This window comes from Galeopterus variegatus, unplaced genomic scaffold, assembly GCF_000696425.1.
Source record: "Galeopterus variegatus unplaced genomic scaffold, G_variegatus-3.0.2 Scaffold491, whole genome shotgun sequence".
Lineage (NCBI taxonomy): Eukaryota > Metazoa > Chordata > Mammalia > Dermoptera > Cynocephalidae > Galeopterus > Galeopterus variegatus.
The window spans coordinates 437,232-450,367 of NW_007726602.1; the positions used below are offsets into that span (position 1 = coordinate 437,232).

At 34.6% G+C, this 13,136-nt stretch overlaps 1 protein-coding gene across 2 annotated transcripts in view; it reads left to right on the forward strand.

Annotated features, from left to right (window-relative positions):
* The window catches only part of HACE1 (HECT domain and ankyrin repeat containing E3 ubiquitin protein ligase 1), a 108,481-nt gene that overhangs the window by 83,906 nt on the left and 11,439 nt on the right, over nucleotides 1–13,136 (forward strand). The window contains exons 20-22 of one of the 2 annotated variants that reach the window (XM_008569397.1): nucleotides 3,542–3,673; nucleotides 9,765–9,863; nucleotides 10,141–10,211. In XM_008569397.1, coding sequence (XP_008567619.1) covers nucleotides 3,542–3,673; nucleotides 9,765–9,863; nucleotides 10,141–10,211 — 302 coding nt within the window. Of the gene's footprint in view, nucleotides 1–3,541; nucleotides 3,674–7,794; nucleotides 7,992–9,764; nucleotides 9,864–10,140; nucleotides 10,212–13,136 lie in introns of those variants that run through there. The other variant, XM_008569398.1, reaches the window with a different exon arrangement.

The following is a 13,136-nucleotide window of genomic DNA, read 5'->3' on the forward strand; positions in this document are numbered from 1 at the left end:
GGGGGGGGGGGGGGGGGGGAACAACATTTTGTTTTTACTGACTGTTAAAAAGTTGTTTATTATTCAAATAAATATTGTTTATTGAGATATCTAGAAATAGTGGAAAAAGGTTTTCAAGAAGGAAAATAGCCTCAAAAAATGTGTCAATTTTCAACATCCCCAGTGCCCCCTCGTAAAAAGACGTAACTTAGGTTGAAAGCCTGAAAAGAAGTTAAAATTTTAAAGATCTCTGAGGAGTGATGTTATGCCACAGATTCAGAAGATTAGGAGATTATGGAAGCAAAATGTTTCCACAATTAGGCATGAAATTTAACTGGAACATAATGTCTGAAAGTGAATCTCCTTAGTGTTTTTATTTTTCTTTAATGTGGTTAATTTCCTAATTTAATTCTATTGTGTCTAGTATTGTATGTCCTCAGAGAATTGACAACAAAACTCAAGTGGGAACAGATAAGACTTTCCTAGGATAAGCCATCTGTTGGGGATAAAATATCCCCTACCCTCAACTTATATCAGCTTAAAATTTTTTTTTGTTTGTTTTTTTAATTGTAAATTGACAAATTATAGTTCTATACCTTTTTGGGCTACAAACTGATGTCATGACTATGAGTACATTGTGGGTTAGTTAAATCAAGCTAATTAACCTATTTATCACCTCACATACTTACCCTTGTTTGTGGTGAGTATATATTTGCTCTTGTAATACCATCAAACAAAGCAAGACTTTAGACTTGATTTTTTTTTTTCCTTTTTGTCTTTTTTTACTGACCGGTAACAGGATTGCAACCCTTGGTGTCGCGCCCGTACTGGGGACCGGCAATGGGATTGCAACCCTCGGTGTTGCATCCGCACTGCGCTCAGCCAGTGAGCGGGAACTGGTCTCCACATGGGATCCAAACCCTCGGCGGGAGCGCTGCCGTGCTCCCAAGTGGCGCACTCTCCAGCGCCACTGGGCCGGCCCATAGACTTGATTTTTATTTAATGTTTAATTGTGCAATCTTTATGCCAGTGTAATGGAAATGTAGGCAGTATATTTCTGTACAACGTGAACCATTGAAATGCTAGTATGTAGTAATAGTGGGTGTTCATAGTAATAATTGTATTGTCATGAAAATGTTAATTGGCATTATTCTGTTTGAAGGTGTACTGTTTAAGGGAGTAGGGAAACATTTTAGAAGCAGTTCAAGATTTAGATTTTTCTATTAAACACAATTATCTTTCAACTATCTGGAAAACTTATCTTACTTGAACAACTGAGAAAGGTTTGTGTTGGCTATGGTTTTATTATTATACTGAAAAATAATTTAGACCAAGAGCCATCCACACTTAAATTAATTAGTGTGAAGACTGGGATGTGAAGGAGCTGATTTTCACAAATCGATATATCTAATAACTATGGATTAGGTTACTGAAATAAATGTGGAAGATAATTAAAATTAGAAAGAGTAGAAGGGAGTGTGTGGGGAAAGATTAGTATACTTATAAAAATTAATTTTAAAAAATGGAGTCTCTAGGGAAATAGTAATTGATTAAAAAAAGAGAATGTGTACTATTCTGATAGACAGGGAATGCAATTAAAATAGGTAAAGTTCATTTGAATAATTCGCACATTTTTTGTTTTCATGCTTTATAATTTAAGGTCTTGAGCAATGCTTATTAGTACTTTAAGACTATAAACCCAAAACCTCTTGGGAAAAAGTCATTCTTGTTTAATAAGGAAGACAGTATCTAATATATATGATACTGTATATTATTATATATATTATATATAATTATATATATGTAAGTACCTTAAACATATAGGTATATAATTATTGGATGAATAGGCAGGAAAAGTTTTGTACATCCAGTAGACAGTTTTAGTTAGAGCAGACATAAACTAAAAGATAATCATGTGCTAATGCTGAAATCACTGCTGGTCATTACTGGGAAGTGTGTTATCTATATTATTGATCAGGGTGGAAATTTACTGTATGCTTTTGTTTGATTGGTACACATTTCTGTCTTCCTCTCTATAGTAACTACCTGTATGTAACTTGTAGTAACTCATTCATATACAGTGGAAAAAAACCTTTCCACTTTGGTGGGTAGGAAGTGGGATTTGGGGGTGAGGGTACATTGAATAGCAGAATTGGCAGTTTTCCTTGTGCCAGATTGTACAAGGAACCACGTGGGACTTAAGGAGAGCTGTGAGGAATTCACTGTGACACTTCTCTAGCTCTGAGAGGCATGGGGAATTTATAGCCAACAGTCATTTATAGTATAACTTGATGGCTCAGTGCCTATTTTTTTGTTTTTTTGTTTTGAACAGAGAGCATCAAGTTAGTACCAAAAAAGAATAAAGGAAGGGGGTTAAACAGGCCTTCTCTCCTCTGTTTAGAGCATTCATTCCTGGTAGATGAGAATTATGTATAGCATATTGCTTTCAACTCACAAAGGTTCACTTAGAATTAGTTTAAACATATATAAATGGTAACATCTGATAGAGTTTACACACACACGCACGCACACACATGAAATTTATTCTGGTCTGAGCCAAAATTTTTGTATTTCTAGTTAAATTTTAAGTAATAGTATTTTTATGATGTTGATGTATTTTAAAATAAAATGTGTGAAAATAGCTCACCTTAACTTGGAATTGAATTGGCTATGCTGAAATGAGCCATTTTGTCAAGTTCTAAGTATGTGTTACGTGAATATGATAATGTATGCATTCATTCATCACATATTTGTTGAACACCTACAAAGTGGCAGCCACTTTTTAGGAGATGGGGATATATATTGGTAAACAAAACAAAGCCTCTGCCTGCAGAGAGCTCACATTTTAATGAGACATTTCAGTCAGAGAGTTGTGGAAGTGTAAAGACATGGAGGCCTGAACAAGCTTGTGTTTGGAGAATAGCCAGAAGGCCAGTGAAACTGGAATACAGTGAGTAAGTCAGGGGGAGAGTGGAAGGAAATGAGATCAGAGACAAGGCAGAGGTAGTATCATTTAGGGCCTTGAAGACCAGGAAAAGAATTTGGATTTTCCTACAAGTGTCATGAGAAATCATTGTAGGGTTTTGAACAGGAGAGTTGTGTGATCTGAATTATATATATATGTATACATGTATATCTATGTATATGTATTTATTCATTTAAAAAATTACTCTGGCTGTGGTATGGAAAAGAAGCAGTATAGGGGCAAAAATGGAAACGGGACAACAGATGTTGCAGTCATCCGGATGAGAGATGATGATGGCTTGGACCAGGGTGCTAGAAGTGGAGGTAGTGAGACAAGGTCAGATTGAAATCACTTTTTAGAGTTAGATCTGATATCACTGACTGATACAAGGTGTGAGAGAAGTCATGGGTGATTGATTTCAAGGATTTTGGCCTTAATAGCTTAGTGAGTGGTTGTTTACTGGTTTGCTAAGATGTATGAATATTTGTGCCAAATTAATTCTAAACCTTTACCTCTTAAATGAGAAGGGATTATAACAATGTTATCTTAAGTATGTGAAATTTTAAAAAATCATCACAAAATTTTTTTTTTTGATAGGCGGAGTATGTCCAGCTTGTTACTGAACTTCGAATGACGAGAGCCATTCAGCCTCAGATCAATGCTTTTTTACAGGGATTCCATATGTTCATTCCACCTTCCCTCATACAACTTTTTGATGAATATGAATTGGTAAGGAAAAACATCAGTTCTTTTGTTGTTACAGAACCACACAGAACTCCAGTTGGTATAATTCAGAAATAATTTTGGAGTGCTGTAATGAATGGAATAATATATAATGAGGCATTATGGTTTATGTTCCTTTTTGGAGATTTGTTATAAGATTTATGGTTGTACTTCTCTTAAGCTTAATAACCAGATTAGCAATTTCTTAATGTGACATGGGGTGAGGTGGTGATAAACAAACATGGGATACATTTCTAATGTCTTCTACAAGATGTTGAAGGTCAGTCTACCCATAAACAGTATTCCACATTATTTCTGAATCTTACATTTGACCATATGAAGTAAAGGATGCTGATACTAGCATTTTTTTTTAAACTTTTTTATTTTTAACATTTATATGTATATATTTGTGGGGCACAGTATGTTGTCTCAATATATGTATATACAGCAAAATGATTCACTTAGGATAGATAGCATAGCTTTGTACCCATTAGCCCACCATCCCTGCCCACCCCCCTCAAACCATTATTCTACTCTCTACTTCTATTGCTTCTATGAGAACTGTTTTTTTTTAAGATGACACGAGTGATGTCATGTGGTATTTGTCTTTTTGTGCCTGACTTACCTCACTTAGCATGTTTCCACTTCCATCCATATAGCTGCAAATGATAGGATATCATTTTTTTAATAGCTGAGTCGATACTTTTGTACTTCCAAAAAGATGAATTAAGAGAGATTTTCTGTTTGTATTTGTGTTATCTTCAGCTTTTTCTTTTACCATATATGTAATTTTATAATTCTCTATTTTAAACCTATGTGGAATCCATTCTCTTCGCTGTCCTCTAGTCCCTGATGAATATTTTGTATTGCTCCTTTAATTTGCCTTTCTTTTACTATGATCTAACAGGATTTCTAATTTTATATGATTATGTCAGCAAATTTTTCTTCATTTCCTTTTTCTCTTTTATTTTTGGTAGTATTTATTTTTAAATTCTTTGAGTTGTTTAAATCCTTAATAAAACACAGTATTTTGAATAAAGTATGGCACCTTCCTTAAAAAATTATAATTTGAAATAATAAATTTTAGTTCAATGGAAAAGTATCTTTTGGTTTTATTGTCTCATAAAATTAGTTTTACCCAATGCCTTTCAGTTTAATATATGAATAAAGACACATATATACCTTTAATTTTACATACACATATCTTTTTCAATTTATTACTCATAGGACATAAACAAAATTTGTATAGTACTAAAAAATTTTGCTAATTAATTTCGAAGTCCATTATGACATAGTTTTATTAAATGTTAAGTTTCGAGGTTTTTTTATTGTGCTTTTAGCTGTAAGATTAATGGCTCTGTTTAGTATATTCATCTAGTTTTTATGTAACTATAAAAGTTATTATTTTTAGCATTTAAAAAGGAAGTAGTATATATGAACTGTTATTGAACTTAAATCTGATTTTTCCTATAATTTAATTCCTCAGATTAAATTATCTTTGAGAAGTTTTATGGATTCTATGGACCTATGTATATGTAAAAAAACAAATAGCAACAACAAAAATAATTGACGAAAACTTTGACTCACAATTTACTGGTACTGATAAATTTATAAACTTTTTAATTAAATTATACATACAGAAAAGTACATGCATCATAAATGTTTATTTAGCTTGACAGGTTTTACCAAACTGGACACACCTATGAAATCAGCACCCAGATTAAGACACAGAGAAATCCTAGTACCTGACATGCTCCCCATGTGTCCCCTTCCAGTCACTTCCCCCCCTTAAGGATAACCATTCCCTTGACTTCTAAAATCATAGATTGTTTGCCTGTTTTTGAACTGTGTGTAAATAGAGCGTATCTGGCTTTTTTAGCTCAGCTTTTTGTTTGTGAGAATCATACATATTGTATGCAAGTATAATTTGTTCATTTTCATTGCTGTGTAGTATTTCATTGTGTCAATTTCCTTTTGTCTTTTCTACTCTTGATGAACATTTAGTGGATTCTTTTCAGTTTGGGGCTATTTCAAGTAGGGCTGCTACAAACATTCTAGTGTATGTTTTTAGGAGAACATAGGTATGCATTCTGTAGGTTATATGCCTTGGAGTGGAATTGCTGAGATATGTGATGTGAATATATTTCACTAAGTGGTGTGTCAGTTTATACTTCCACCATCAGGTGTGAGATTTCTGGGTGTTCCACATCCTCACCAGCATTTAATATTTTCTGTCTTTTTTATTTTTGCCATTCTGGTGGATCAGTAGTGGTCTTTCCTTGTGATTTTACTTTGTATTTCCCTGATGACTAATGAAGTTGAGCACTTTTATGTTTATTGGCCATTTGTGTACTCTGTTTTTGAAGAGTCTGTTTAAGTAATTTGTCTGCTTTTTAATTGCTTTCTGGTTTTTTGTTGCTAACTTGTAAGATTCCTTATATATTCTTCATATGTCTTGTCAGATACATGTATTGTGAATAGCTTCTAATCTGTTGTCTTTCAATGAATAAAATTTTTTGACTTTAACACAGTTCAATTTATCCATTTTTTTCTTTTTATTTTTTTGGTAATGAATGGAGCTTTTTGTGTCTTGTTTAAGAAACTCGTTATTATTCCATGGTCATGAGGATATTTTCCTATGTTTTCTTCTAAAACCTCTATTCCTTTATCTTTCACATTTAGATCAGCTGTTGGAAGTTTCTAATTGTGGTTCTTATATTAGAAATTAGGTCAGGTTTCCTAGTTTGTCTTGAACTCTGGCATTACTGAGTTGAGCTGATCCAGATGGTGGGATTATTTGGGAAAAGCAACAGTGTAGGCAGGAATCTAATTTATGCAGTGATAACATTGACAATACTTATTAAGCACTTGGCATTTGCCACTTGCTTTGTATGTATCACCTTTTTAAATCTTCAGAGCAAACCTCTGAGATAAATAATATTATTCCATTTCACAGATGAGAAAACTAGGCCAAAGACAGCTCATGGTCTTAGAGTAAGTGTTGGAGCCAGGCAGTGAACCAGTGTTCTCTGACCCTAGAGCCCAGTTTCTTTCAGTATTGCTACACTGCCCCTTGGTAGCATGTGCAATAAGTGGAACTTGGTATTAGAACCGTTTGTGTGACTTTGTGTCTTTCATAGGAAAGGATGATGCCACACTGAGAGAGGAAACTTTAAAATTTGATGCAGACATCTAAGCTAGATGTGCATTTGAGTTTAAGGATTCAGGTTAGATACTAGAGTTTTAGTTCAGGGAAGGTATCTAATAGCTCCAGTGTCCAGCTGGAGGCGTATTCATCCTTTGTGGATAGAAGGCAGTCCCAAGTCAAGAGGTGATTATTGGATTAAAAAATGGTGACAATAGTGTCATAAATACATCTGTAATACTATTGCAGTTGAGGGGGGTTCCTACCAAATGTCTGAGGGACTGGCCTTCCGTGCCATGCTGCTCATGAATTTATTCATGATGGTACCAGAATATAAACACATTGAGTCATGTGAATACTAGGTAAGCTGAGAGCTGTGAACACTTGGCATGACTCAATTTCTGACCATTAGTATGGGTTATATACATTACACCCTGTTCCAGCAGACAAATTTAATTATTTTGTCATATTTTTAAAAAATAAGTGTTGATTGGGACTTAAAATATTTTTGTTGTATATACTTTTTGTTGGGGTATTCCCATTTCATCTATTTGGTTTTGGTCAATTTAATAACTTTTTTTTTTGCCTAGTTAAACGCGATAATAAAGATCTTTCTTCACAAAAAATCATAACAGATAATATGATATTTATGAAATGCCTCAAATTTCTTGGGAGAATATAGTCTGTCATTTTTATTTGTAATTATTAACAATGAAAGCATATTTAATATAATTAAAAGCTTCTATCTTCAGCCTAGAAGAGGAAAGGATTAAACTCATGAATTGTAAGAAAAATTCATCCCCACTCTCTTTTGGCAGATCTGTATCAGGGTTTTGCCAGGGAACAGAATTTCCCCAGATGGTTCAAATAAGAAAACTTTAACGAAGGGACTATTACAGAGGTGTGGGCAGTGTTAAGAATAAAGAGGTTCTGGTGAGATATGCAGAGATGGGCAATATTGGAAAGCCTCTATCATCCCTAGGACTGAAGAGACCTGTGATGACCTGAACTGCTGAGGAGGGTCCACCTGGTGGTAGCCATAGTTGAGGAGACCTGGCTACTGCAAAGACACGGCACTGAAGCAGACAGGGAGCAGAGAATACCCTCTCCTTCAGACTGCTGTTTATTTCCCAGTGGCCAAACTCAACCCAAAGCCAGCAAGCAAGGGAATCAGTCTGCAGTGCAAAGGAAAGTGGAGAATGTATTTGGGGGTGGTAAATGGAAACTAACTAGAACATCTTCATCCAGTAAGAGTATTTTATAATACTGTAGCAAGGAGGACTAAAACACACCCTGTACTAGCAGTTCTGTAACTTTTTGGTTTTGAGACCCCTTACAGCAAAAGAGTTTTTGTTTATGTGGGCTGTATCGATGAATATTTACTGTATTTGAAATTAAAACATAAATGTAAAATATTTTTTTAATTCATATTAAAATAACAGTCCACCATATATTTACAAAAATCTTAAAACATTTTAAAAATGAAAACTTTATTTTGCAGAATAAAACAAAAACGGTAGGAATAGTGGCATTGTTTTACTTTTTTTTTTTTTTTCCTTTTTGTCTTTTTTACTGACCGGTAACGGGATAGCAACCCTCGGTGTCACGCCCTTACTGGGGACCGGCAACGGGATCGCAACCCTCGGTGTTGCGCCTGCACCACGCTCAGCCAGTGAGCGGGAACCGGTCTCCACATGGGATCCGAACCCTTGACGGGAGTGCCGCCGTGCTCCCAAGCGGCGCACTCTCCAGTGCGCCACCGGGCCGGTCCTGTTTTACATTTTTGCAAATTTCTTTAATATCTGGCTTAGTAGAAGACAACTGGGTTCTCATCTGCTTCTGCTTGTGATCTGTTGTAATATGTTGTTTGTTTAAAGTATATGAGGAAAATCCAACCTCACACAGCTAAGTTAGAAAAGGGAGAACCTTGCAGACCCACTGAATAGATCTCAGAAACCCCTAGGAGTTCTCAGACATTGCCTTATATTAGTTTTATTCAGAGCATGCTCTGTACTAGTCAGGTATATGTTATGAGTAGTTGCCTTAGGAGGCATGATTTTGAACCACGTTGAAACTACCTCTCTGTAATAACAAACCATGCTCTTCTGGCTTAGTGTAAGTAAGTATATGCCAATCATTGCTTCCTTGACTGTGGAAGCATATCCAACTGTGCAGTATGGACTGATTCAGAGATGTGGACAATCTTTTCATGTCTCTTTTCCCTTGGAAAATCTAATGGTAGAAACTTCGCCATTTCTAACAATTTCATTTCTAGTTATATGATTGAGAATTGTGTATTTGTTTGATGACCTTCCTGGAAAAAAGTAGCCTATCAAGATTTACTAGCAAAATCACATTTTTTTCTCACTCTGTGGAAAGTAGACTTTAAAGGATTTGAATTATTTCAGAATAAAGTTCCCAAGAGGCCTAAATCCTTTTTTTAAAATAGTAACTGTTTTTATTATATTACCTCCTTTTTCCTAGGGATAAGGATTTCTTGACAATCTTTCCCTTTGTTTCATCCAGTATTTATTCAAGTCTTTGTTGACACTTTTCATGTTGAGAATATGGTCTCCTTATAAAATTTTACAAATTTTCAAAGAATCATAAAATAAAAATAAACATAAACCCATGAAAATGTTCATAAAATGTTGCATATATAAACTATTATTGTATATGCTTATATATAAACATATAAACTACTATCTCTTTTTATGTTTTAATTAAATTGTGCCAGTGTGGAGACATCCCCATATCTCACAATATTTGCGATTATTATTATCAAGGATTCTCTCTTAGGTAGTGCTTGTTATTGATGACATACAGAAACTGTCACAAAAATAAATCAGTTCTACGTGGGATTAGTTTTTAATTAAGACAAATTTACTATTTAAATGTAATAACTTTTTTTCCCAAAGAAGATTAATGAAATATTTTTTCTTCTTCCCAAAGGAGCTACTGCTTTCTGGCATGCCAGAAATTGATGTGAGTGATTGGATAAAAAATACAGAATACACAAGTGGCTATGAAAGAAAAGATCCAGTTATTCAGGTAAAATCTCTCTGGAGCTTAGAATGAAGTTAAGTTTTGCTGTTTAATTTTGTAAGCTTTTTAGCACTACTGGATGAGAACCTACATTAATTAACAAGTAAAATTTTTTCCTAAATTCTTCTTGTGGGAATATTACATATGAAAGCTTTGTAGGAAATCATTTTTGATAAGTGAGTTTTATAAAATAAAATATGCTTTATGAGTATTGCATATTTCTCTGGTATTAAGTACACAGTTGCTCTGAAATGAACTAAGTTTCTTTTTGCATTGTTGTTAGTGGTTCTGGGAAGTTGTCGAAGACATTACTCAAGAGGAGAGAGTTCTTCTTTTGCAGTTTGTTACTGGCAGGTAAGAAGTGTTTTTATGATAATATGGAAAGAATATAATGTATTCAGTTTTAATGGCTTAGAGATAACCAGAATGAAGAATTATTATTCTGAATTGTATCTTTCCATTATTAATTCATATGAAAATATAAAAATAGTGGAAAGGTGCTTTCCTTTCTATTATTTTAGGTATGAAACAAAGATTTATTTAGGTATTAAAGAGAAAATATTTATAATAGTGCTCAGTAAGTGTTTATTTAATGTATAAAACATAAATAATTCCACTCAGGGCTATCAGTATATTGGATTTTATAATTTGGTAATTTTTTTATTCTGCAGGTAGGTGAATGATAGTAGCCAAAATTTTAATATTTGTATGTTGCTGGTTTGATTTAATAGTAAGTATATTCAAGGGTGGAGCACAGAGGATTTTTAGGACAGCAGAACTATTCTGTATGATACTATAATGGTTAAATACATGACATTATGCATTTGGTAAAGCCCATAGAACTGTATAATGCAAAGAGGGAACCCTAATATAAAGTTAAATTAATATTGATTCATAATCCATACACTAATGGAACATATTTATAATAGAAACTATATATATGTGGGTGGGGGAGGGTATAGGAACTATCTATACTTCCTGCTCAATTTCTCTGTAAAACTAAAACTGCTATGAAAATAGAGGGGGGGAAAAAAAAGAAAATAGTAAGGATATTCAGTTTTCCCCGGAAAATGCATGAAAGCACATATATTACCCATATACAGTATTTTTTTTTTTTTGGGTCTTTTGTCTTTTTCCATGTCCGGCAACGGATTGCAACCCTCAGTGTTGCCCCCGTACCGGACCGGGGACTGGCAACGGGATCGCAACCCTCGGTGTTGCTCCCGTGCCTCGCTCAGCCAGTGAGCGGGAACCGGTCTGTATGTGGGATCCGAACCCTCAGGCGGGAGCGCCGCCGCGCTTCCCAAGCGGCGCACTATCCAGTGCGCCACCAGGCCGGCCCCCATATACAGTATTTTTTCCTCCAATTATTATCAACTTTAAAGTGTCAAGATTAATAACCTAAAACATAATTTGTGATACACATTTCTTTGAAAAGTCTACTTTTGCAACCAATTAAATATAATAGATATTAGAAAACTAGATGATTTAAACCTCTTTTAACTTATGTTTCTGAAAGATGTAAAAAAAGTGATTTTCATTTTTGATAACTTAGAATTTCATGTTTCCTTCTATTTTTGAAAATGTAGTTCAGTTTTTCCATTATAAATGTACACAGTTCTTCTAGGAAAGCTGGAAAACACAGAAATTAGAGAAAGAAAAACCACCCCCTGCCAGCAATAAATAACCACTATGAACAATTTGATGTATTTACTTCTATTTATTTTTTTCTGTATATTTAAAAACATAATTGTGTGTGTATATATAAATATAAATATATATATAATTTTTTCCCCCTTTTTTTTGTCTTTTTTACTGACCGGTAATGGGATCGCAACCCTTGGTGTCGCGCCCGTACCGGGAACCGGCAACGGGATCGCAACCCTCAGTGTTGCGCCCGCACCGCGCTCAGCCAGTGAGCAGGAACCGGTCTCCACATGGGATCTGAACCCTCGGCAGGAGCGCCGCCGCGCTCCCAAGTGGCACACTCTCCAGTGCGCCACCGGGCCGGCCCAAATATATATATAATTTTTTAATGAACATTATTTTCATATTTTAAAAGTAGTACATAACCATTGTGAAAAATTTGGAAAATGGCAAAAATAGAAGAAAATGAAAATCCCATTAACTAATTTTACTATTCAGAGATAACCTCAACTAATGTTTTGTTTTATTTTGTTAGTCTTTTAACTATATAATTAGAAAATTAGTTGGAGTCACACTGTAGGTCTAATTTTAAAGAGGAAATAACACATGACTATTCACAAGTTGTAGACTAAAGATATGAAAAAAAACCTTATTATTAGGATTTTTTTGTTTTGTTTTTGCCTCTGAGTGCCAAGAAATACTCAAGATGTTTAAGTAATTTAATAAAAAGATTAAACAATAATTATATTTTCTATGTAGGAAGGTTAGATAATTCAGGTAGGAAAAAAACCCACCCCTAATCTGAATCCATATTGATAGTCATGGTTAACATTTGGTGATTTTTCTAAAACTGTTCTCACATATATGAAGTTTTATTTTTATTTTTTTGTCTTTTTTCGTGTCCGGCAACGGATTGCAACCCTCAGTGTCGCACCCGTACCGGACCAGGACCGGCAACGGCATCGCAACCCTCGGTGTCGCGCCCGCACCTCGCTTAGCCAGTGAGCAGGAACCGGTCTGTATGTGGGATCCGAACCCTCAGCGGGAGCGCCACTGCGCTCCCAAGCGGTGCACTGTAGCAGTGCGCCACCGGGCCGGCCCTGAAGTTTTACTTTTTAAAGTCATTGTTCCTATTTTATTACTTTTTGAATTTAGCAATATATCATTAAAAATTGTTTCAGTTAGAGACCTGTATAATTTTTTAAATGGCTGCCTATTCCATTTATGGAGCTTCCTTAATTGGTCTTATCCTTTATTGCTAAATTTTCCTGTCAATGAATAATGCTGTACAGATAAGGAATGGTTGTGCTTATATTCTGTGGGGCAGTGTGGTTATTTATATAGGATAGATTCTAGAAGGGAAATTTTTGGATGTGACATGTAAATTTTCACAACCTTTACACATTGTTCATTTGCCTTCCAGAAAGATACCAGTATTGACATCAGCAGAGAATGAGAGGACTTATCTCTTTTATTTTGTTGATACAGGGTGTAATCATTTTTATTTTCATGTAATTTCTTATCATGTATATATTTTTTTCTGTGTGATATGAATTGTCTGACTTTATTCATTGCCCGTTATTCCACAGTCATTTTTTTTTTTTTTTTTTTTTTTTTTTTTTTTTTTTCTTT